We start from the raw sequence: 25,636 nt of genomic DNA on the forward strand, positions 1-25,636 counted from the left end.
ATTGTGTAGCTGCGCTCGTTTACTCGTCACATGAAAGGCTGAAAAGATTGCAATTTTCATAGCAAAATGTTTCCGCTAATGAGACCGTTCACTCCAATTTGAGGTGTTTCTGATTCAGACTATGAGAGGGTTATTTGCAACTGAAGCTTAACTCACTTCTGAGCTCCACCAAACAACACACTAGTGAGTTTGACAGCTAAAGCAAATTAGCCTTGGCAGCACACCTCTGATATCTTATTGGCAGGCTGCACTCTGTAATTGCTTGCTTAGATTTGGACTAGGACATTGCTCTGTGTGCGTTTGTGAGTGTGCATGTGTGGATTACATCCACGCACACACACACACACACACACTGCTGTGCATGTTCTAATTAGGGTTGCCAACCGTCCCTTAAAATACGGAATCGTCCCGTATTTAGAAACAAAAGTACACGTCCCGTGTTGAGCTAATAAGGGACGCACTTTGTCCCGTAATACAGTGAGAATCAAAAGTAGTCTATAAATGTTAATGGAATTAACGCTTTGTTTGAAAACATAATTCCCAGCCCCTCTCCTGCTTTGTGACCAATGAGCTGACAGCACACTTATGACAATTTGAGTATGACAATTCAGATTACCGCTCATGTCATTGGTCGAGGAAAGGTCGCTTGCGGAGAAAATACCGGAAGACAACAGGTGACCACAACAAGAAGCATGGCCAACAGGGAAACAAACGCCGTCACTGCGGTGTAAGTCTCGGACGACAGTACACCTAAAGCTGGGCAGACACTGTGCGATTTTTTTCAGTCGCGATATTCAGCTCCTGCTCAAACTGCACGATTGACTCGCAGGGGTTAGAAGTTCATAGGTCACGATGCAGGTCTCACACTATACCGCCCGATGCTCTGATGCGACCTGAGAGCTCACCCTGTGCGTCCATAAAATTAAGGTTATAACAGAAAATCTGTCGCTCTCTCTATCTTTCACTCACACAGACACACCACCACCATCAACTTTGCTAAATTGCTAATGAAAAACATTGATCAGGCAGCTGTGATTGAGCAGCGATGTAGATCCAACTATTTTCACGGTTGTTGTGGTCGTGATCATTTTGTGATGCCACATCGAAAAGGCTCGGATGAGCTTTTCAAAGTTCTACAAGTTGTGCCTCCATCGCTTGTGTCCAGATCACACACTGCACAGCCGTGCTGCGCCGTCTTTTTCACCGACGTTTACGTGTTTGCGCGTGAGCAGTGTGAGCGGCTGTGGTGAGATCCTCACGAGCGATTGATGATCGGGAGCTGGTCGTGAGGTGTTAATCACTTCTCGTTACCCCACGTATACTACACGACGCACGATGAAGGCCAAAATCGGTCCGATCACCAAAACGGTCGCACGACTCAAAAATCGTCTCAAAATGGGCCAAAAACCGCACAGTGTGAGCCCAGCATTAGAGCAGCAATGTTTGTTCCCCTCAGAGAAAGGGAAGAATGGGAAAAGGAAAACACCTGGCTGGAAAAAGTTAATATGGGCATGTGCAGTGAATATCAGCGCTATGTGGCCAGAAGTGTGATAATATAATTTATTTTGTGTAATAAACAACTGCAAGGATAGATGATTACAACAAATAGATGACTAATACATAAAAGTAATACATAGATGAATAATGATGATGAGTTAAGATGCGTAATCATGGGAACAAGCGGGTTTACAAACAGGAGCAGCTGATTAGCATTAGAAAAGCTGAAATAATACCTCAGCTGAAGCCAATTGTACTAAATGCACTAAATGTGCACTGTTACAAGAATGTTTTTCTTTCTATTGTTTTCTATTATTTTAAGTTAAGCAGGACAGAGTTCTTTTAAAGAAAGATTTACTTATATTCTCAAAAGTTAAGCATGACAGGCTTCTGTTTAAGAAAGAGACCTGTTTTACTGTGTTAATGTTGTCATTTTGAGCTAAAAATAAATGGCTAAATGATCACTTGTTTCACATGTGTTCATATCACAAAGAATAGAATATGCATCTGCTTAAATCAACTTCAAGTCAAATGGTTAAAAAAAATAATTTCACACACAAAAAAAGAGCTAGAAAATTCACCACACTGGGAAGGGTGAAGACAACTGGGTCGCCCGGCCCTGGCCACGAGGTGTCCCTTATTTATTTTTCAGGGAGTTGGCAACCCTAGTTCTAATCCATCACTTAAATGTCAAATATCTCTCCAGTCAGGGTCAAAGTTGATTAGAGGTCCAGAGGTTTGTCTCCTACTGAGCTTCACTTTAAGGACTTTCCAACTCAAGGTTGATCCCAATTATATTTTCCAATTTGGTGACCTCACGTTTAAAAACAAATAAATAAATAAAAAATGCAGGGGTGGCAATTTTAAACAAATGTATTTTTTATTTCACTGAATTGTATTGTTGCTTTTCCTGGAGCAAAAACGAGCAAATTAATATATTTTCAGGGTAATTTATGTTCAGTAGCTCATTAGTAGCCAAAGGCATGTTGACCTAAATAGAGCCGACTGACTTGAAAGCTGGAACTGAGCAATGGCTGCCCATAAGGACCAAAGGTTATACCAAAGTGGGTCAGGCTGTCGTGATAGAGACAAGAATAAGGTCAGAAAATGGAAAGGAGGGTCACGCGAAAAGGTAGGCCGAAGATGAGGAGACGGGAGTGACCCAGGACAAGCTGACCTAGAAGGAGAAGACAGTGCAAGATGCAGGGGTGGGAGCTGATGGTGTCTTGATGCGGCGGAGACCGGAGGCTAGCATCAGACAGCAGTAATGGAGAGCTGCGGCCCCCAGGCGATGAGCTTCCTGTCTCCTCTCACAGCGGAAGAGCTGGGTGTGTTGCAAGAATCTCACTGTTAGGGAAAAAGGATGAAACGGGGTCCGGCTTTTTCTTCATGTTCAGTGTTTGTTCAATGAGAGCACGTTTCACTGTACAGCTTTGAAAAGAAGGCATTTGAAACATTTATATGTGCATTTATATTTTATACGGTAGTTTTAGGTTAAAATTGAAAGTTAAAGGAAATTAGTGAATGAAATATTTGTGATTCAGGCTGCTGTGAAAAGCAGAGAAATGTATAAAGTACAGAGAAGCTTCTTTGCCGCTTTATTCTCGGACCTCTAATCACTGCAGATTATCTAATAAAGGGGGCCTGTTATGCTCATTTCCAGTTTCACAGTTTTATTGTTGGACTTGGACAGCTTTGCATGATTCACAAATGCAATTTACAATATTTTATTAAAAATAATCCTTCATCTTATGCTGGGCCTTGATTCAAGAACTCGATTCATCAACTCTCTGAAGCAAGCTGGTGCAGCTCCTGTCTGCCCGCCCGTTAGACTAGCTTAGTTTTGATTGGCTGCCCTTTATAAACAAAAGATTCGGGTTGCTGTGCTCACAGCCGGAGCTGTGCGCCAGAGATGACCATTTCATGGATCTCATCGAGGGCACACGGACCCAGGAGTAAACAAAGCTGACTGTTTAGAGCAGTCTGAATCCAGAACACCTTGTTCAACAAAAGCTTTGTTATCATCTTAAAAGCATTAATATCAGCAGTAAACTAGAAAGAAAACACAAAAAGAAAACAGAGAAGAAACTCTCAGAATAACCAGCCAAACACTGAATGTTATCCATGAGTCATGAGTCCATGAGCTCTAAAAGGTCTCCGAACTTTGTCGAATATTCTTTCAGGACTTGTGTTAAGGTTTGTAGCGTGACGTTTGACGTCACTTGCCTCATCCAGTGGCTAACAACACGTCTATGAGGGGTTTTCCCCTCCCAAAACAATGCTGTGAGCTCTTTGGCGTTTTAAAAAAAAAAGATTGAATTAACTGAAATAAGTCCTCATCTCTCTCATACTTAAATATTTCTACTTTTTTCTTCGACCAGTGCCGGTTTAAGTCAAAGGCACTGGTGTTGCTGAGCCGGCCAGTACCTTCGTTCTCTTCAGCCCTTCATCAGATTGCTGATTTAACCGCTCCTGTTGTTTTTGCTGCCTCTCTCATAAGTTTACTTTGTTTTTTCAGTCTAATTAAGGCCTCGTCTCTTTAGACATCATATTTTAGATTTCCAGTTAGAAACTACCAAACGAACTGCAAATCTTTAATCTGCTTGATTTTTAATGGAAAAAGTTGAAAAGGCCTTGCATGACCATAAAAGTGGTCGTCAGTGAAGTGTCCAGGTGCTTTTCAGCCTTAAGAAAAATGGGGAGTGTGTCTAAAATTGGCTGTAATTTCTGCAATACTTTCCTTGAGCTCCTTGCATTAAAGAGGCACTTCAATCACATCTTGATTGCCTGGGTTAAAATGGTGGTGTGCACCGAGGCAACTTCACCCAAATTGTGCCTTTACCCAAAAACTATGGACCTAAGGCTACGCTCACACTGGAGGCGAAAGCGCATCAAATCCGATTTTTTTTTTTTTTTTTTTGACCCTATGCGACCCATATCCGATCATGGTATGACAGTGCAAACGGCACAAATCCGATATTTTCAAATCCGACCTGGGTCACTTTCATATGTGGTACTGAATCCAATACATATCCGATGTTTTAGAAAGCGACTGCTGTTTGAACGGTCATGTTGCATTAAATCAGTCTTTTACGTCACTGACACAAGACAGACGCCAATTATCAGCGCCCGAGAAGACATCGCGAACGCTTCCTGGCCATCCAGTATAGATGTCAGTGAAACTGTTGGGAAGACAACGTTGGAGAAATGTGAACATTTTATTTGTACTGTATAATCTGCAGATTCTGACAGAAATCTACAGCTATCCTTTGAAGCACCGCTCCTCTCTTAAACAGTAATAAGGATCATTGTTAGGTTATTTACATTATTATGTAAATAACAAAATAACTTAAAGCAAAAATTGAAGTCTGAAGTCTTTATATTAAGGGCCATCAGTCAAACAATACTGTTTGCTCTGGGTCTAAACAGAGCGCGTTGTGTGTGACGTCTTCTTTTGCGCATGCGGGCCGCTTTGAGCGTTCACACTAGAGCGCGTTTGCTGTCGCATTTTATTTGTAGTGTGAACGAGCAGACAAAAAAATCGGATTTGATCAAAAAATCGGAATTGAGTATTAAGACCTGCAGTGTGAACGTAGCCTATGTATATGTTGATGTGGGTTTTACAAAACCTCTCGGCTTTAGATACTTTGAGAAGTGTTTATGTTTAAGCATTCACTGTGTATGTATGTGATGGATGTAAGCCAACGCGTAATAGGAATTTGCAGTTTACTTTAGTTTGAAAATAGAAATTAGAAAATAACATTGAGCAGTGACCACTCTTTAAGCAAATAGAATTCCACTTGCATGATCTCCTATAAAGAATTTCCTGACCGTGAGATTGAATAAGATGAGCTCAAATAATGCAAGCTTTCAGCCTGTTACATTACATAGTTTATTAAATAGTTTGTAAATTAAGCTTTTATATAAATCTAATTCCAGCTTCATTTTCTGTTCAGTGCAGCTTTGCTAGAGGAGACCCTGAGATTTCTTTCTGTCAGAGAGTCATTTTAAATTAAAACTGCTCTTTTCATGCGGTGCAAATGGTTTCCCCCCCTTTTTTTTTTCCCCGGTTGCCTAAAATCACTGTTTCCTTACGTTCGGAGTCCAAAGTGACCGCTCCAGTTTCCCCCAACTAAAGCAAAACTTTGTCAAAAGTAGTTGGCGATTACACATCTGAAGCTTACACAAGCATGCACATATGAAACAAGAACATTATTTCCCTAAAAAGAGAAAAATAGGCTTTAAAAATGGTGCACTTGCCCCTTTTTGGAGCAGGCAGCCTGTCGCCGCCTCTTCAGAGGGCCTGTTAAAGGTATTTTAGATCAAAGTCAAAGGCGAATAAAGACCTTGGCTCCACACTTTACTTCAATTTCCCCCACCTTACTGGAGCATTGTGCCTCTGCTGTTGAAGTGAATAAGGGATGGCTCTTTGTGCCGCTTCACACGGCGACGCATTCCTCTTTGACCTACTCTATCTCTTCTTTTCCCCCCCATCTCTTGCCTTTTTTTCGTTTCATCTCTCACTGTCACTCCCCTCTTTGCCTTCCCGCTCTGCCTCCTATTGGATGTGAAATTAGCTCACACTACACCTTTTCAATCGTCTCCTATCCACCACATTCTTTCTGGCATCCCCGGTTTTACTCAGCTCTCAAACGGTATACGTGATAGATTTTGAGCCTTTTACCACACGTGTGCACATGTACAGTGCTGAGGTGCAGGATGAAAACTGACTGATCTCTGGTCTTTGTTCCCCTCCCCTTGTCCCCCTGCTTTTCCCAACCTCAGTTCTCCACGCTCTCATGAAGCAGAGCCTTTTCATTAAGACGCTCTGTGATTATTTTTAATGTGGAGTCTGCATTAGGCAGTGTCCCTTCACTCCTAATGAAGCTCTGTCCTGGGCCTCGAATACACAGTGATATCAAAAAGTTCTTGGTGTATCAACTGTTCTGTGATCTTTGAGTGCGCAACAATTCAAATCGGTTTCTTCTTTCTTGTATTAAACATCTAAATATTTAAGAGGAGTTTGAGTGACAAGTAAAATTAATATAAAGAGTTACGAGGAAAATCGATTAAACGTGAAGACGGCAACATTATGCTGGTGTTGTAGTTTGAAGTTAGCACTCCTACTTCTTATGCTTCTGCCATCATCAAGTCAAATAATAAAAGAAATAACAATACACATAACAGCTAAAACAAAAGAGCAGCAACAAAACTTTCACAGTGGACACAAAAGCAGTTTTTAGAACTGATTAAAAAAAAATTGTCATCTGTCAAGACGGGTTTCTACGAGGCAGGTCCGGGCCCAGTCGCCGTTCATTCTTAGGTGGGCCATTAGGAGAGACCCACTTGGGTGGATTTAAGTTTGGATGAGTTTCTCTCCTTGTGCACCTGTAGAGTGCTTCCAGCATGGCTGCTAATATTAACTCTCTTCCTGAAAGTAGTTTGTTTACTACTTGAAATTCACCACAGGCCTCCGAGAGCCTTTTCTGCTAAACTGACCAAACTTTCATGTCAAGGATCATCAGCGATGCTGAGATCTGGGTTTCTGGCTACAACTCAATAACCAAACAGCAGCCTTCAGTGTTCAAGCTCAAAGGAAATGCATTAAGTCTGGAGTGCAACCAAGAGCATGCTCACCATTTTGTTTGACATTCACGGGGTTGTGCACCGTGAAGTCGTGACCGAATCGTTCCAAAATTCTACTTTAACATCCAGAAAACCACAAACCTGAACTGTTGGCACCAAGTGCACTGAAAGGGTTTTTTTTTTTTTTTTTTTTTTTTACATCCACAAACTGAAATTAAAATTGTTTGGGCGCACTGGATAAGATCCCAGACATATTGAGTCACAAGTGCATGTGGTGACAAAACAACTTCCAGGGTGTGATTGGAAATTAACAGCCATGCTGGAAGGCTACCTTGAAGGGGAGAAATTGAAATCACGTGTGGTCGTTGAAGAGAAAATCTCCATCCCGGTTTCCCTCCAAGGCACGAGCACCGATAAGCAGAGTTCTGTCCTTTCTTTATTAGATTCCTAATTATTCAAAGTAACACTCAAGTATGCCGTTCAGCTGGGTTAGTTACAGCGCCGGGAGTAGCTTGGGAGAACAAGGAAACACAGACTGCTTCAGGTTGCCTTCCCAAATCAACTCAAAGGTTTATTCAGTACAAAACAGCTTATATAGAGGGAAAAAAAGGTTCGTGTGTCAGCAAGTTCTCAGTTCAAACCAGTACAGACCAAATAAGGAAACGTCTTCCTGCCTTGTGAGCAAAGAAGTATCCTTTGTGTAGTTTATCAGTTCAGCTACAATTTATGATCATTCCAGCAAAATACACTCCTAGACATAGAATACAGAGTTCTTTCATTAGTGAATTCTGAAACAAACCACCTGGCCTTTAACGAGCCTTTTTCTAAGAGATAAAGAAGGGAGGATGGGAGTAAGGAAGTGGTCTCGTCTCTGTGGTATTTTCGACCTTGGGGTACCAGCCTGTGAGTCTTACACATCAATTCTTGGGTCAGAGAGAAAGAGAAAAACAACTAGTAAATGGGCCTTATTGAGTAACAGTTTTCACTACAAAGCAATATCCTGTAAATGCTACCGTGGTATCAAAATATCACAACAGTCGTCACTTATTTTGTGGACATAACTTTATAATTACACCCAAAGCCAACTACACAGGTGTAAAGGCTTAGCGAAAACTTCAACACTGTACGATCGTTTTTAAAAGGATGACACTTGATAATACTTTTCTGATGCATTGAGTTTTAGAACTGTCGGTCCAGTTCAACAGTTCTAGTGTATATTTTTCATTGTAAATGGTAAACGGGCCGGTACTTATATAGTGCACTTTTACTCTACCTGAGCACTCAAAGCCGATTTCATCCATTCACACACGTTCGCGCAGCACTTTATTCCATGCCTTTGAGTGCTTTCTAACTATCTTGCGCACACACAAAGACACACAGACTCGGTATCTTGCCCAGGAACACTTTGATATATGTTCTGGAGGAGCCGAGGATTGAGCCACCGACCTTCCGATTGGCAGGCGGCCAGCTCTGCCTGCTGAACCACAGCCGCCCCGAGATAAACAATTGGTCAAAAGAACAAAGAAAAAACAAATGAAGACTTTAATCAAAAATCTAGACGGACACATTTCTGCTTAATATGCTTTAACTGCAGTTTCGCTCTGTTTTAACCTCAGATCTCTTTGGCGGCAGCTCATAAAAGGCAGAAGCGCTAAAAATTGGACAATAAACTTTGGCCTTTTTCTCTCTTTGATGTCAACCACCTCCTCATCTTCTCCCTCTCTCATCTTCAGACTTCCCCTCCTGCGTGGAGCTCTTAGCTATAGATGGATATGCGCTCTGCTGCTGAATATACCTCCCTGCTTGCATGGCGCTAGCTCACGCCCACCCTACCCGACGCTTCCTGCCTGCCTGGCATGGCACCAGCCCACATCTGCAATGCTAATCTATAATTCTGTTTAATTAATGACCATTACAGCAGCAACAGCAGTTGCGTACCCCCCCTCACACCCCTCTCGTCCTGCCCTGTCTAACACTGTGCGGGGAGTTACAGTATCCTCCCTGCTTTTCACTGGTAGTGGAGAAAGGCAGGGAGCTGATGTACAGTATCACAGTGCTGCCATGAGCTTTTTCCAGGAATTGTTGGAGGGTTAAAAGATGTTCTCTAAAGCTGCGCGCACAGTTGCTGCCTTTTGTAGGCTTAGGATTTTGACAGGCTCTCCTGCAGGTGCACCAGAATTTTTATTTTCTTTCTTTTTTCTTCTTCGTACCTTTAAATTTGAATTGCAATCAAAGCTGAAGGATTTCTTCATAAGGGCCTGCTACTTCAGGTTGCTTCCGACTTGTCACACACCCTGTCAGTGCAGCTGTTCCCAGAGGCCACCCATGAAATGTACATCAGCCGACTTTGCCGTTTCTGTTAAAAGACTAAAAGCTCGGTAGATTTGTCGAGAGAGCGCGATGCCTTTCATGCCCCATTGATGTGTACATGAATGACCTCATGTGAAACGCTCCCTGTTCCCCCTTTTTTTAACCCTCCTCCCATCCCACATATCGTTTCATTCCCCACATTATCCTTCGGTAACCTTGTGTTTTCTCTCCATGCCTCGCCTCTGTTTACCCCACTCGCTGTTCCTTTATTTTTCTTATCCAGGGGCCACAACCAGAGGATGGAGTTCCTGGGAGACTCCATCATGCAGCTGGTAGCCACAGAATATCTCTTCATCCACTTTCCTGACCACCATGAAGGACATTTAACAGTAAGATCAAATCACTTAAAACACTCCCCTAAGGCTTTTTTTCCACCTGCAGCCATGTACTTCTCACATCTTCCTCTTTTACACCCGTGTTTGGTCTTTATTCCACCGTCTCCTGCCTTTTACATCATTTGAGGGGTGATATTTCTTTCCCCACCTTCTTCCCTTCTCATAAATCTGTGATCTTCCTCTTCCTCTTTTTTTTTTTTTTTTTTTTTACCTTTTTGCTTCCACAGCTCTCTTCCACTCACCCCCCCTCATGCTGTGCCTGTATGTTTACTGTACTCCTCGTGATGGGCATCGTCATGAGACGGAACTGTTCAGTGGTTTTCAGCAACACATCTTTGTTGGCACATTTTTGCAAAAGCTGTCAAGTGTCTGAAAAATAAAGTCGCGTGTGCGCGAACCTGCACGGCTTGTACCACAGGTACAAAGCAAATGATCACACTTTGAACACGCAAGTCCATTTTCCGACGGCGTCAAACAGCATTGCGGCGCCGTCTTTTTAGTCGAGCATCAGCACTTCTCTTCAGAGGACCCCACTGCTGGAGGCTGCAAGGATCGAGCTGGTCTAAAAACTGAATAAGAACCTCTGCAGTTATTTTTTTATTTTATTTTTTATGGATATTTCATGACGTAATTTTTGTAAAAGCATCCAGCGAGCTTTGGTTTAGAGACTGAAAGCTCCAGCAATGCCCAAGAGTCAAGACGGGGTACATCTGAAATGGATTTCAAATCGGGAGGAAGAAAAAGTGCCCATTCAACTAGTGCGTGTTTCTGTGGCTCCAATTGTGATTGCGTGTGTACTGTTAAGGAGGGCATATCACAGCAAGACACATTCAGTCATATTGCATTCCATTTGCTCTTTTCCACATCTTGTAGCTATATTTAAAGTGTTTTTGTTTTTCCTTTTAGGGACTTAAATGTACTTCAACCAATCTAACATGTTGTAAAGGCGCTCAGCTCCAAGTCACAATGCAATATTTAACAGACTAACGTGCAATCACCCTGAAACATTTATTCAGCGTAACCATGTCTGTCTTTGATGAATTATTTCATGTTTCCCTTCCATTTTGATGTTCCTGTGTACTTCTGCAGTGTGGATCTTACTCTGGTGTTTCCAGTGTTCTGACAGGCGGACTTTAAAATGCGATCCTCTGTTTGTTCGCCCGCAGCTCCTCCGTAGCTCCCTGGTAAACAACCGCACGCAGGCCAAAGTGGCCGAGGAGCTGGGAATGCAGGAGTTCGCCATCACCAACGACAAAACCAAACGTCCAGTCGCGCTGCGGACCAAGACTCTGGCCGACTTGTTGGAGTGTAGGTTCCCAGCTCTTTGATTCATCTCTGCAAATCTAAAATGACTAGAAAGACCGTCTTTATAGACTTTTATAGACCCGACTCCTTTTCTTGTATGTCTCTCCAGAATGTGCAGTTTAAGATGGCAGCATGGTGTAACATTATTGATTTCTTTGTTCGCTCTGTGGTGGATGTCAAACAAAGTCACTTCTCTGCTTAAGAGGCTGGAAAATGCTCCCTGTGTGCCGCTGTAGTTTTTATTTTGGGCTTTTTTTAATCTTCCTGCTGCAGCTGCTAGATTTTCTCATAATTAATGAGCTATTAATTGGCTTGTGGTTCTGCAGGCTTAATAAGACTTTTGTTTTTTACCAGTATGTGACTTGCAGTACAATAAATGTATGCAATATCACTGGATTCATCAGAACTGCAGTCTGGATGGGTCATGGGAGTTTGACCACCAGGTCTACATGACGAGGTTTATGACCGCACTCCCAAAATTACATTTTTATAGCCCATCCGGTTCTTGTATAACCAAAGTTAGAGCTCTTTCTGGCATAAAGTCAAGCATATTTACAGTGAGTGTCAGACTCCTCTAGGACTCCCCCTTATATCCTATCCTGTTTGTGATATTCATAGACAGGATCAGCCCTAGGTAGGAGGGGGCTGATCCTGTCCATCTATCTCGAGAACCTAAAAAAAAACAATCCTGTTTCGTTTTGTTTTTCATTATCTTCATCAGAGCTTGGCCTTCAACCTTTAAATGCACTGGAATCTTTTGCAGCCATGATAAGAGTCAGTATACCTGCAATCTGGGGGCATGACTCTCTGCTGAAAAATGGTGGAATAGGCTTAGCAAACAGGCTTGGCCAACTCCAGGCCTCGAGGGCCGGTGTCCTGCAGGTTTTAGATCTCACCCTGGGTCCACACACCTGAATCAAATGATTAGTTCATTACCAGACGTCTGGAGAACTTCAAGACATGTTGAGGAGGTAATTTAGCCATTTGAATCAGCTGTGATGGATCAAGGACACATCTAAAGCCTGTAGGACACCAGCCCTTGAGGCCTGGGATTGGACACCATTGCCATAGCAGGTCACAGTAGACGCACTTCTCTTTTCTGTTGAAAAGAGTCAGTTGAGGCGACTCAAGCTTCTGCTTAGGATGCTTCCTGTGCACTTCCCTTTGGAGCAGCGGTCCCCAACCCATGGACTGGTACCAGGCCCCGAGAGTTGAAGCTCGGGTGTGAAATTTCAGAATCAGAATCAGAATACTTTATTGATCCCTGGGGGAAATTATTTTTTATGGTTTTTATTGTTTTTATCGTTAACTCGGTTTGCCTAGGTCTTTTCCCATGTGTTAGGAATAAATCTTCTTTTTTTGGGGTACCGGTTTTATTTTGTTGTATTTATTTGCGATACCTTAAAGTCCGGTCCGTGAGACTATTGTCAGACATAAACCGGTCCGTGGTGCAAAAAAGGTTGGGAACTGCTGCTTTGGAGGATTTCTGGGAGGACCCAAACCCGCTGGAAATATGATATATTTCATCTGGCTTGGGAAAGTCTGGAAACTGTTGCTGAATGTCTGGATTACCCCACTTGGCCTGCTGCTGGGGTATAGGTGGGATGCAAAGCAGCTTAAATAGCACCACCAATATAAAGTCTTTTCCAGACATGGAGTTTGTAATATCACTGTGCTCTTCAGTCTGTTAGAGAGATGGCTTTCTGTCTCTTAGATATGGCCCACTACTTCATTCATACATATCCATAACAAGCCATATTACTTGCAGTATTATAGACAATAGTTTTCTTACCATGGCAGCTATTTTTGTGTTCGCTGCAATGTTTATGGGGCCACAGCTAAGCATAAAACAATCGGTGAATTGTCTAGTTGGATTTTTCTGCTCCTGCTTTAATGGACATTTTGGTATTTCTGGTTATTATCAGTGGCAGTGGGCAGTTAATCCCCACGATGTGCAACTGGATTCTATGTGGAAATGACCAGGAAATGGATACTGACACCACACATGACAGCGTGTCTCATAACTAAAGATTAAAATGCTGAAAATACAGCCAATATATGTGCTTCAAAAGTGGTGGGTTTGTGCTTTTGTCTCTTTGCTGTTTACACAAAGACAGTGAGTTTGTTTTTAATGATTAGCTAAACAGAAAAATAGAAATAACAAAGAAGTGAAAAATAATGTGCCCCAGGGCGCTGGCAGTGAGTAGGCAGCACCTGCCACTGTCATTCAAATCTATTTTAGTATGTATAAATTATAATGAGTACGAGTACAATATAATTAGTGTTGGACCACCTGTTTTTCATGATTTTGGTCATATTTGTGCATTTTAGTCTTGTTACTGTGGCTCTGGTGATAAGGACCTATGTTAATTTTACCTGCTCTTTAAGGTGTAAACAGGGGTGCTGCCACAGTGAGGAGAGTTCAGTCCATCAGGGTGGTACTTCTGTTGTTCTGTCAAACTCATCTGGTAGAGTTTGTGGGTGGGAAGCCTGTCAGGGATCAGCCCGTGTCACCGGTGCTTTTGAGACTCTTTTCTGACAAGCGAATTAGAAATCCATGGCCCTTTTCTAGGCCGCTCTCCATCACAACCAGGAAACAGCCAACAAGCAACTAGGCAAATAAATCAGCCCATAGTAACTTATTGGAAACATGCCATTACTGTATGGGAAATATATGCTGGAGGCCATTAAGAAGCTGTCTCTCTGTGGTGCTCGATACTTTCCTCCCACTGCATTACGCTGACAGATTTATTTTTTCACATGTAAAATGTAATTTTCTACATATACATACTAAACTCGTATGATATAGTAGCACAAGTGCATATCATTAAACAGTAAGAGGATTGTTATTCTACCTGCAGCAACTTAAATTTGGTGGTGCGGCGCTGTTTTGGGGGACGGGACCTCCACAGACATCCATGGAAAACAGGAGCAGAGCATAGGGCTGCTCGATTATGGCAAAAATGATAATCACGATTATTTTCACTGAAATTGAGATCACGATTATTTGACGATATTTATTTAACCCTTTAACACCTACCATAGAACCAAGTCCACCAGAGCTTATATATATATTTTTTTTACATGCTGTAGTGCCATTTGTGGGAGCATTTCAAGTTGCTATACATCAATACAACTGTTATAGCCCATATTTTAATAATATGTATGCATTAAGTCCATAGTAATTACATAAATTGCAAAAAAGTGCAATAAACTACAAAAAAATTGAAAATCGCTTTTGTTTTGTTTACATATATTTCTACTTGGAGAAATTTAAGAGGTTTATCCCTCAAAACTTTAAATACAATAAAGTTGCAAAAAAATAGTTTCCCACCACAGGAAATTTATTTTGAGTGTCTTCATAGTTTTATTTTGGAGATACAGCAATTTTTATATACTGCAGGAAAAACAAAAAAACAATCCTATGATGCAAATTTGCAAAGAAAACAGCATGTGCATCATTTCACTGTGGGAAGTGTTACGAACAGCTGACAGGAACGGCAAAACGTGTTTCTGGAATATTATGTTTTTGTTCATGCAAGCGCTTTTTATGCAATTTTTGCAAAGCTATATGTGGAACGAAACCGTGACCGAGGACAAGCTGATGGCATCAGATGTAAGTACAACTCCTCCGGTTTCATATGCAAAACAAATTATTGCGCTAGCTTACGCGGTTCAGGTTCTATAGGGATTTAAAAATAGTTACGCAAAACGGAGCATGCTGCTCTGACCGGCTTTAAAGGGTTAACAATGACTTTAAAAAATAATATAAAATAGTGTGCAACACCACTGAAGTTTTTTTTTTTTTAAACTCTCTTTTCAACCAACGGCAGTCACTCTCCAAATAACTTCTGCTTAGCTTTCCGGGCTTCCCTCGGGTCCTCTTAATCAGCGGTCTCCACCCTTTTTTGCGCCACGGACCGGTTTATGCCCGACAATATTTTCACAGACGGCCTTTAAGGTGTCGCGGATAAATGAGGGAGGGGCTAATAATCGGCTCAGTCATTTTTAATGATCGTTGAAAGCCCAGATCGTAATCGTGATTAAAATTCGATTAATTGAGCAGCCCTAGCAGAGCATTCATGACAGTAGATGTGGTTCTTCAAATAGAGAACCTGGGGTGGAGGGTGAGTTGGGCATTGTGCTCCACAGTCCGATCATCCTATTGTCCCTCTGGACGATCGCTGATGACCGATAGCACCACCTGTGTGGGAGGCAGAGGAGGTTAACATGTACCCATTATCCACCCACCGTAATGTACAATGTGTGACCCAAACACAGGAAAAACTCCACAACACGCAGGGAAAAGAGTTTATTTCTCACTTCCAGCATGATGAGACACTTACATGTTGACATACTGTACGATAAATGATTTGGCTTTATTGTAAGTAATTAACATAAGTGGACGGATGTCAGTCCAAACAGATATATAACATCTGCACGGCTCTTTACTTCTTTACTTCAGACCTATAGTTCTCCTAACTCATCCAGTCTGTTTTCTGTGTTTTAAATAGTTCATTCCTGTCTTCTCCGCTTTGCGTCATGATCTCCGCACACACAGCAGAATTTTCCACCCACAATAGCGCCCAGTGGGGGGCGGAGATAAGAAGATGAAATAAACAAAGGCCTCTTCAAGTGCACTAACATTAAGCTCTCGTTTAAAAATCAAGCCAGCAGTCAGAAATATACATGTCTGTCATACAAGTTATAAATGAAGATGCCAAATAAAACGACAGTGAGGCAGATTCACTGTATTTTTAATTAAATTGATCACTAAATTTGATTATGGTTGATACCCGATACAGCCCTACTCAAGGGGGGTTGCTGAGCGGCTTGCACAGACAGGCCTGAGGAGCTTAAATAAAACACTTTATAAGCTGACGTGAGCTGGTGTTCAGATCAGCTTATCTGCGAGGGTTTGGCCCTTAATAAATTCCAGTATTGATTGGGCTGTAACAGATTGTTCTGGCAGATCTCGAGTTTTTTTTCATTGCCTACCTATCACATATAAATGTCCCTCAACCCTCAAGCACCTAGGTGTACATCAAATCCGATAAATTAAGCTAGAGATAACATTCACTTGATTTCAATCCTGCAATTAAAGGAAGTTCATGGTGAACTATAGGAAGGTGTAAGCTGAACATGAGCGCAGGGATTTGCATGCAGAGGAGAATGGAAACGGAGAATTGGAGGAGACCTTTTGCGGTCCACATTAGGCCAACAGGGGGAGCAGGCAGGGACAGGAACTGTGATACAAAGGGAATAGCAAATGAGCCATTCCAGTTTGGTAGATTAAATGAGGAAAAAAAGACTAAAAAGCACTAATGTTTTTCAGGCCAGCATTCAATAGACAGACCATAATGCATGAATCACAAAACAACACAGGGCTTCATATCATTTGCCTTTCAAATCATCCCTCAAAAGTTTGCAGCGGAGCAGAGTTGATGACACGGGAAGAGGACGCGGGGCAGCGCTGGAGATGAGTGCAGCTCTTCTGTATATGAACAGTTGTGCCCTGCAGCTACAGCGGGCCCTCACTGGCCTCCTGAAATATATTACCTATTATTTCTCTCTCATGTCCCACTGTCTTAGTCACAGGGATGAGTGAATGCAGTGGCATCTAATGGAAGGGGAAAACAAAGGGACAGCCATGAGATGAAGATGACACCCAGCACCTTCTGCTTACATTTCGGTGTTTTGGTTTTTTTTGTTCTCAGAGCAGTTAGGCCGCCAGTTATTTATTCAGCTTGACATACAATTTTATCTTATATATGACATGTTTCTCTGAACTCTGTGTGGCCCTTGTAGTTCCAATTTCCTGTGTGATAGAAAAGGACAGTCGGCTACAGAGCCATCTTTTCCAATTGTTAACATTAACATCACGTCCCTCGCCGAGGGAGGCCGCTGCTCGGGTCTCTCTTCTGGTCTTTGTTAATGTTTTATTTACTACAGAAGCAGAAATGGAGCTGATTGTTAAACAAAGCAAAGCACCCACCTCCTTTTTTTTCTCGTTTAAAAAGGCGTTCTGTCTCTTTTGTTTTCGCAGCTTTCATCGCAGCTCTCTACATTGATAAAGACCTGGAGTACGTGCACACATTCATGAACGTCTGCTTTTTCCCTCGACTGAAGGTGAGTCCCTATTGATAGCTGTTCACCGCTCGCACCTGATCAATGAGCTGCTGAGCCGAGCACCTAAGAGAGAGACGGGGAACGAGCGAACCGGGGGGAGATGATGAGGTGGGGAGCTAATGGCAGGGCCCTAATGGCACTAGCATCGACGTGAGGCCTGAAGTGGTGCTTGGCTTTTGAATGCCTCTCACAATGGCGGCTTGGGTGGCTATTTTAGTCATCTTTAATGGGAATCTCAACGGCTTTGGGATGCATGCATTGGCTTGTTAATGTTAGTCGTCTGTGTTTTTCTATTGATCCGAGAAGTGCTTGAAGTTGCTGACGGTATCCACTTCTGGAGTGTTGCGAGAGCTGAATAAGTAGGCTTCAGTCAAAACTTCAATGGCAAGATGCGCGTTAGGAAGGGACGGGCATTATATCCTTAAGTGCTCAAGTCTAAGTTTAGATAGAAGAGCTCCGTTTTTCCCTTTATTACCGCTGCTGCAGTGAAAAGACAAACTGAAACCGGGTGTCCGTACACACACGCGTGCTCGTGTACGAGTTTCCCACACAGCGCGGACCTCTCCTTGTGAAGCTGCTGCAGCGGTCTGATATGCCATGCTAATTGCTGTCTTGGTGTGCCTCTCCAGGGAGAATCCCCAGCTCTAGAGGAGCTGAGCTTTGCGTCATGGTCGCTGCAAGAGAGCACCTCATTTCCACTTCCAAGAGAAAAGTTGTGAAACAGCCAGCATGTCTCCTTACATAGCCCTCTGGAAACCACAGTGTTGCAAACTGTGCTGCTTCATCCAATTTAGATGGAAATAGAGAAGCAAAACCGGGAACATAAATCCTTTCCTTATGTTCGCAGTTTTTTTTCTTCTTCCCTCCATTATGCATGTTAAGGTGTTTGCATGAGCGTGAATGCATCACCGCACTCGAAATGTACAAGAGGTAGGCTATAAGCTGCAGCCAAATTTCTCAGCCTTCAGCGAAAGGAGTGTGGATGCCCCCGGAGAGAGGAAAACCGGAAAGGAGGAAGAAGGGGAAGCAAAGCACGAAAGCAAGAACAGTAGAGATGGAGGGGCTGCGAGGGAGCTGCAAAGCGAGAGAGAAGCAGAAGCACTCTTTGTAGAAAATTAATAGGAGCAGACAGTTCTGGATTCAAAGTCTGCCTTTTTATGACAAGGCTGCTTCCCTGTTAATGGAAGGGCTTTTAGAAGTCCCCCTTGGATAAGAGAAATGTATCAGAGCTGCACACCTGGGAGACTCCCAGACGCTCTTTATTTCTGGCTGGGGATTGGCTTTTGTCTTAAGTAGCCTGTGATTTGTGCTCACCGCCAAGTCATAGATGGAGAGCCAGTCAGAGAGAGCGCAAATAAGTCCAAAAGGGGGTAAAAGCTTGGAGATGGCAGGAATGAAATAAAAGCATGAAGGAGTGAAGGAGAACGGTTGTAACTGCAGTTCATTTTCATTGTTTCTGATTCTTTGAAATGAGTGGGTGAAGAGAGATAGTTTGGTCTCAAGTGTGTGTTGTTTGTGTGTTGCAGGAGTTCATTCTGAACCAGGACTGGAACGACCCCAAGTCTCAGCTGCAGCAGTGTTGTTTGACCCTGAGAACAGAGGGCAAGGAGCCTGATATCCCACTCTACAAGTAAGGCCACCATATTACCGAGGCTTGCATAAATTTCTTTCGGCATTATCTAGAAGTACCAGTGTGTGATTAGAGGTTAGTCTTTTGTGCTTAGTTTATATTTAAATACAAACTAAACAGTTGTAATTTCTTGGCCCCATCAGGCAAGTTTCTTACCTGAAAGCCACACTCTTCATTGACATAAACCATACAACAGAGACAACTGTTCAACTCGAGGCTTCATCATAGTGGCAATTCAGTACGGAATCAATAAAGTTAAGAATTCTACTAATGTCAAGAATCAAACAGCTCCTAGAACTTCAAAAACTTTATCAAAAACTTCACATGGGCACAAAAACAAACAATAAAACTCTTGAGAAAACAAGCTAAAGCTAATTCAGATACCTAAAACATGGTTTTGAATTTCATATTGGCTATTTTGTAACTTTAGCTAATGAAGTAATTATCCAGTAGTGATTTATTACCTAACCAACCCCTGGGAGTTAGCCCAACTAGCTACTCAAAATGGTTTGCACATTTGTCTAACAAGTAAAAGTCCCTCAGTGTGATTCTGGGAGACACAAATCAAACAGTACCGAGCTACCTGCTGTGGAGGACTCCTTGTGAATAAGGGAGCAGCTAAAAATAGCTTTGAATTCATTCAACTTAACATCTGGTTAAGCTAGGTTGTTAGCATCCAGCCTGGTTCACAGGCAAGCTAACATTACCTACCAGGATACTGAAAAAAGGCAGCTACCTAACTTAGCAAAGTATAATATCAGCTAATTCAACCAAAGTGCTCATTAAATAGCCATTCATTGTAAAATGTCTTTATCAGCAAATGTTATAAAACACAACAGAGTCACACAGCTTGCTAACCGTAGCTTGCCTGCTAACGAATTTAATTGTTTGCAGACTACTGAGCGAATTCTGGGTGGCTAACTTGCCGAATTTACATGTCTAAACATAGCTTTCTGCAGGACTAGCAGAAAGCAGTGCAGCAAGGGTACCCTTTCTCCCTTTTTTGTGCTTTTCTTTTGTAAATACTGTTTTGGTCATTGCTTCTTTATGCTTAGAATTGTAGGCACACATGGTCAAGGATTTTTATCTTCATCTTTAACTCCGCTCTAACTGATTAAACACTACTTCACGCTATTTAAGCTATTTGGTCATTCATTTTTTCAGAGCAGTTTCAAATCTTCTATGGCTTATATACAGTGATGAATCCTTTAACTTTTTATATAGCTGCATATTTCGATTAATGTAGTAGCCATTTATATTTTTGCAAGTTTTTTTTTTTTAAGCAGTCTTAAGATACATTCAAGTGCTGCCACTTAAACATTTTAAGCATAAAATACATATTGAATTTGAACATGACATCTTATTAGCAATGGTAAGAAATTCAATTTTTGAGATTAAAGATCTAATCTAAGTGTGTATACACATGGTTGCACCGTACACTTGATCAGTCTCTTTAGTGTGAGCCCAACTCTGCAGTCCAGAAGGGTCAGGCATCACGTGGGCTGCAGCACAAATTCAGGGAAATGAACTGGCACAAACATAATTTACAAGACTACTCGTCATCAGACTCTAAACATTTTGAACAACTGTGTAAAGGTCTTTGTTGTTGTGATGAGAAAAGAAAAGATAACTAAAACGATCTCTTATTTGACAAAAAAGCCAAGGAGCAAGTGTCATTTGACAGAAAGCTTTTGAGAGCTGCCACGATGCAGTGTTTGTGTCACCACTGGAAGCTGGCAAACACAGTTTTCTCAGAAAAAAAAAAAAAAGAGGGGGGGTCGTCTCGAGGCTCACGGGTGGTTGGAGACGGAGCGGTTCGGCGTACAATGAACTCCACAATTCAGCATCTAATCTGTCCCCTTTTCCTCCCCGTCTCTCTTCCCTTGTATTTATTTAATCGTCTTTCCAGTCCCCCGTGTTTATTATTCCGTCTATCTGCCCAGCGGATGGCGATTTTTTTACATTTTTTTTTTGACACAGCACAGCTCTGACACCGCAATCAACACTTCCCTCCCCAAGTCCACTGCCCACAAGAACGTGAAGGAGAAACAAATAGAGCTCCTGGGTGACCTGAATTTCAAAAATTCACACAGCCCCACATGTACAGGAGACACAAGCTTACATAAAACCCAGCCTCTGATGAATGGAAGGCTTCCCCTCCATCCTTGAGCGTAATTACTTCTTTCTTTCCCCATGTTTGATGTATACACAGTAGCAGCCGGTAATATTGAGCATTCCTTTGACCACCTCGTGAGATGACCTGACCCCTGTTGGTCGATAAGCCAGACTCATACAACTTTCATAGCATTTCATAGAGCAGTTGTTCGGCGTCGAATCTGTCTTGCTGTCAGTCTTCGAAGTCTGCGGGATTTGTTTACAAGCGTCAAGGGTAGAGAAACACAGAGTGAGACTAGGGTGTGAGTTGGAAAGAAAGAGACTAAATTACCAAAAGAGGCAGGAAAGGACAGGGAAAAAAAGGAGAAGGAAAGGAGTTAATGTACCGAGCCCCCTGCTAAAGGTTCCCTGGTGAATGTGCCTGGCTGATGACAGATCGACACCTCAACCCCGCGCTCTATCACTTTCCTGTACATCTCGACACACCAGGGAGCGCACATATACACCCATCTCGCACTGTACAGAAAGTGGCCCCAGTCTGGAAGTAGCTTTTAGCATGAACGCAGCGCCAACGACTTCCCGACGGCCCCGTAGATTTCCCTTTTATTCCGTCTCCTTTTGTGTTATTTTAGCGCCGCGATAATTCCAAGTGACACGCTCTCCCCGTCGAGATTTGGCTAAAGCAGCGCACGCAGGAGTCTTATTTGCTCGGCACATGCTATGCGCTTCTTCATTTGTAATCGAGAAAGGGGGCTGAATTATTGATAAAGTGTCATAAGTGACCACGTTGCATTAAAAATGGATTTGCTCTCCTGAAATAAGTAAATTGTCTGTGAATAATTTAGGTGACTCACAGCTTGGGTCTGAGATGTTTATGCTAATGTTAACATTTCAAACAACTGTCTTGTACACATGTCCCTGCAGAAATAAAACAAAGTCAACATCTGGCTCCTTCTTCTTCTTCTTCTTCTTTTTTAAATGAGGTACATCTGTAAATTACTTCAGTGATAGTCTCTTGTCATCTCTCCCTCTTTAGCGTTTTCATTGTTTACCCTTCTAGCGCGCCAAAGACTCGCAGGTCTCTCAAAGACTGTTGTCACTCTTTTATTTCAGTTCCTCTCTCAACGTGTCACTTATTTATTTATTTATTTCCCCACACTCCTCTTCAGATCTAGGTGTCAGAAGATGAGTGCGGGGACTTTGGGAGGCTTTAAAAATTGTTTATGTGTCCCTCAGATGGATTGTGCGTCTTCTCAAAGAGCGCTCTTTAGTCGAATTACATTTGTTCCAATTCAAAACTTTTTTTTTTGTATTTCTCTGAAGGACTGTGTCCCCGAGTGTCCTTGTGCTTCTCTTTTTCTTATTATTCCTAAACTCTGCCCTCCTTCCTCTGTTGAATTTTGCAGGACCTTGCAGACGGTGGGGCCGTCGCACGCGCGCATTTACACCGTCGCCGTGTATTTCAAAGGAGAGCGAATCGGCTGTGGCAAAGGCCCAAGGTGAGTAAGATGGTACAATATAATAAGACACAAACAAGACAAGGCGTTCTCCTTCTCAATGCACCGCTAATGGGCTCCAGAATAATGGCTGCACTTTATTGATGGTGTTTATTATAGCAATTAAGCTCTGGCTGGCGTATTTTATTGCGAGAGACATTATGCAGCATGAAAGTTGAATCGATCCGTTATTGATCCGATGTAAATTCTGTTATGGAAATATCACTTTTTGCCGAGGAGAGCTTGACGAGGCGGCGCTGCTGCTGGGGCTGTGTTTAGGTCTACCTGAGCTATTGTGTTCACACATATCTATTTATTTTTATTATAACCCCCCCTTCAGTGTTGAGTTGCACACCTTTTGTGTGTGTTCGCATATTCATGCTTTTGTAAAGTAAAGAAAGTGAATCTCTGCGCCGAGGCCTTTTCAGGGTTGGAGGGGTTGACGATAAAGCTGCAGCTGAGCCTGCGAGAAATGAAACCTAAATCCATCAAACATCTTTCGCCCTCCCCCCCACACACACACATGTGAAAATCCCCTCCACGACCCCCTACTTGAAACCGCTCTCTCTTGCACTAAGCTGGCGATAAGTTTGTCCCTTCCACAGAATCTTTGGCAGCTTACTGTTTTTGTATTTACATGACTTAAGCTCCCAGCCACCTCCACTGCTGGGCTATGATCACACACCACATAATATATAAGGAGGGGATGGTGAATTGCAGGAGTAAACAGTGCCCAGCGTAGAGCCGCCGATAGGCTTACCTTTTGGAAATGCGTGCACCGTGTTACCTGAGATTGTTAGCGAAGAAGGGCTCCTTGGAAAACAAATATAATGCACTTTTGATAATCCTCTCAATATTGGTTGTGGGGTATTTTTCTCTTCTTCTTCTTTTTTGACAGGAATTCAAAAAAAAGGACATTTTAAATATGCTAAAGACCTTTTTCTCTCTCTTTCTCTGTCTCCTTTTCTTTAAAAAAAAAAAATTCTAATCTAGCATCCAACAGGCAGAAATGGGAGCTGCGATGGATGCGCTCGAAAAATGTGAGTTGTTCGGCAACAAAGACCTCTCCTCGCCACACACACATAAACGTTTTCACACTTTAAGCCCTTCACATGCTTTGCCTCAGTGTTGAATATTAGCTTTGGCTGTACAGTATGCAAGATGGCTGGCAGAGAGCTGTGGCCTGACCAGCCGGTTGGCTGCAACATATAGGACATTAGGTTGTTTGAAGTGCTAGCCCAGAGCACAGGCATGGGGCCTAGCCAGAGATGGAGAAGCAATAAAACAAAGACTGGGGAAGCTAAGCATCCTCGACCACGTCGATCATCCCCGGGGGACAGCGGCAAGTTTGTTTCGAGAGCCACGCAAAGTTTGCATTTTTAAAAAAATGTTGTTTTCAAGCGCTTTTTAGAGACCACGAGAGCGAGGCTGCACACTCTGCTCCGCTCTCTTATGCTCCTCTTCAGATTTGAAGGAGTGCAGCTGACGCGTCCCCCTACGTGCTGCTTCACTCCTTGGCTGTTTTCCATCTTGTCATTGTCTTTTCATCAAACGCCACTTAAGGAAAATAGGTAACGTCTCATTCGCTGCTAAGTAAAAAATACAATTACACGGCTCTCAGAAACACATCCACGAGCCTCTTCCAACACCTCCAATTTGCTTCCTATACTCTGCATACGTACGTGGGCATAATAACCTCCATTAAACTGAGAGTGGAAAGAGTTTGGTTGTAATGTTTGGACCAGGTTCAGTTGCTATCTGTGTGACCACATTAATCAAATGTACAATTTGTTCTTTACTCAACTAATTAGCTGGAGGTGAACACAAATGGCTTTGTTGGAACAGGCCTGTGGAACTTGCAGAGGGCAGAAAGGTCAAACTTTGATTTCATTTGGCTTCTAAATGAGGCCTCCAGCCACTTGTGATTGATACTGTTTGCGCACCCATGCTTTAGCTTTTTATGAAACATTAGCATTAGTGTGTTATTATTTAAAGCCGCTCTCTCAGCCTCCCTCTCTCCCTCTGCTTTTGGCTCCCTTTTTCCCTCGCCTCCCTCCCTCCTTATCTCTCCTGTGTCATCCTCCCTCCCTTAATTCCACCCGTTTCCTCTCCCCAGTGTACACCTCTGTCACCATGATTGATAGATGCTCATTCCTAGTAAATGAACATTTCCCCCCTCATAAATTGCTGTTTCATGTGACTAGATTAGCAATGCCTTTTAAAAGGTCAGGTAATTTAAAATCATCTCTCCAAGTCTTCCTTCCTTTGGCGCAAAAAAAAGCTTCCAGTTCTAGAGCTTTGTTTGACTTTGCGCCGTCACTTCATTTAAACCCACTAATTTACAAGTCAGCCGTCAGCTTGATGTACTCTCTGCTCACACCCGACCTGTCTGTTATGTTACTCTGAGCAGTTTTTAAGAACATTTACAGAACTCTGCAGAGATCTTGAGCCACCTCTCTTTATATTTTGTTTGCAAAATGGCATGGAATATTTGTGTGTTTTCCTGTTTGAGCATGATTTTACAGCATCATCAGTGTGTTTGGGATCTTTTTCATGCCGAAACACAAAGCTGTTGCCAATCAAATGCTTTCCATATGCTATTGAACGGTGGATCAAAATCTGATTGTTCTTTGTCGTGCTCATAATTTCATTAGTTTTGACAAAAGCCCAACACCACTGGCTGAAACGCAGGCCCAAACCAAGCGGTCCCCGACCCCCAGGCCACGGCCCGGTACCGGTCCGTGAGTCGTTTGGTACCAGGGCGCAAGAGTTGAGGCTCAGGTGTGAAATTTATGGTTTTCAGGGTTTTTATCGCTAACTCGGTTTCCCTGGGTCTTTTCCCGTGTTGTAGTTGCGTGTCTTATTTTGAAAGAAATATTTACGCGTTACCATAGTAACCAGAGAGCATTAAGGGGCGGAGAGGAGGATGTTACTCTCAATGTTGTTGGTGCATTTCAGGAGGGCGCTGCTAATAAAGTTATTAGTTATTAGACCATCACTCCATCAGACCTGTTTCCACTGATTTTCACTCCAGCTCTTGTGTAATTTGGCATACCTCAGTCTTTTCTCTCTGCTTCCTTTCCTTAAGAATGACTTTGTGACATTCTGATGTACATTCTGAATCGTTTCTCATTTCTTAAGGACATGACTTTCAGCTACTGCTCATCTGCAGT

General features: G+C 42.6%; 1 protein-coding gene across 4 annotated transcripts in view; it reads left to right on the forward strand.

Moving 5' to 3' along the window:
• Positions 1-25,636, forward strand: part of drosha (drosha ribonuclease III) — a 143,826-nt gene that overhangs the window by 104,487 nt on the left and 13,703 nt on the right. For all 4 annotated transcript variants that reach the window (XM_085286693.1, XM_085286694.1, XM_085286692.1 and 1 more), the window contains 6 exons: positions 9,677-9,782; positions 10,955-11,096; positions 17,140-17,222; positions 18,749-18,852; positions 22,374-22,466; positions 23,457-23,503. In XM_085286693.1, the coding sequence (XP_085142819.1) occupies positions 9,677-9,782; positions 10,955-11,096; positions 17,140-17,222; positions 18,749-18,852; positions 22,374-22,466; positions 23,457-23,503 (575 nt within the window). The remainder of the gene's footprint in view (positions 1-9,676; positions 9,783-10,954; positions 11,097-17,139; positions 17,223-18,748; positions 18,853-22,373; positions 22,467-23,456; positions 23,504-25,636) is intronic.

This window comes from Mchenga conophoros, linkage group LG9 (assembly GCF_057382185.1).
Source record: "Mchenga conophoros isolate Kocher_MC1m ecotype Shallow Benthic linkage group LG9, M_conophoros_male_GT1.1, whole genome shotgun sequence".
Classification (NCBI taxonomy): Eukaryota; Metazoa; Chordata; class Actinopteri; order Cichliformes; family Cichlidae; genus Mchenga; species Mchenga conophoros.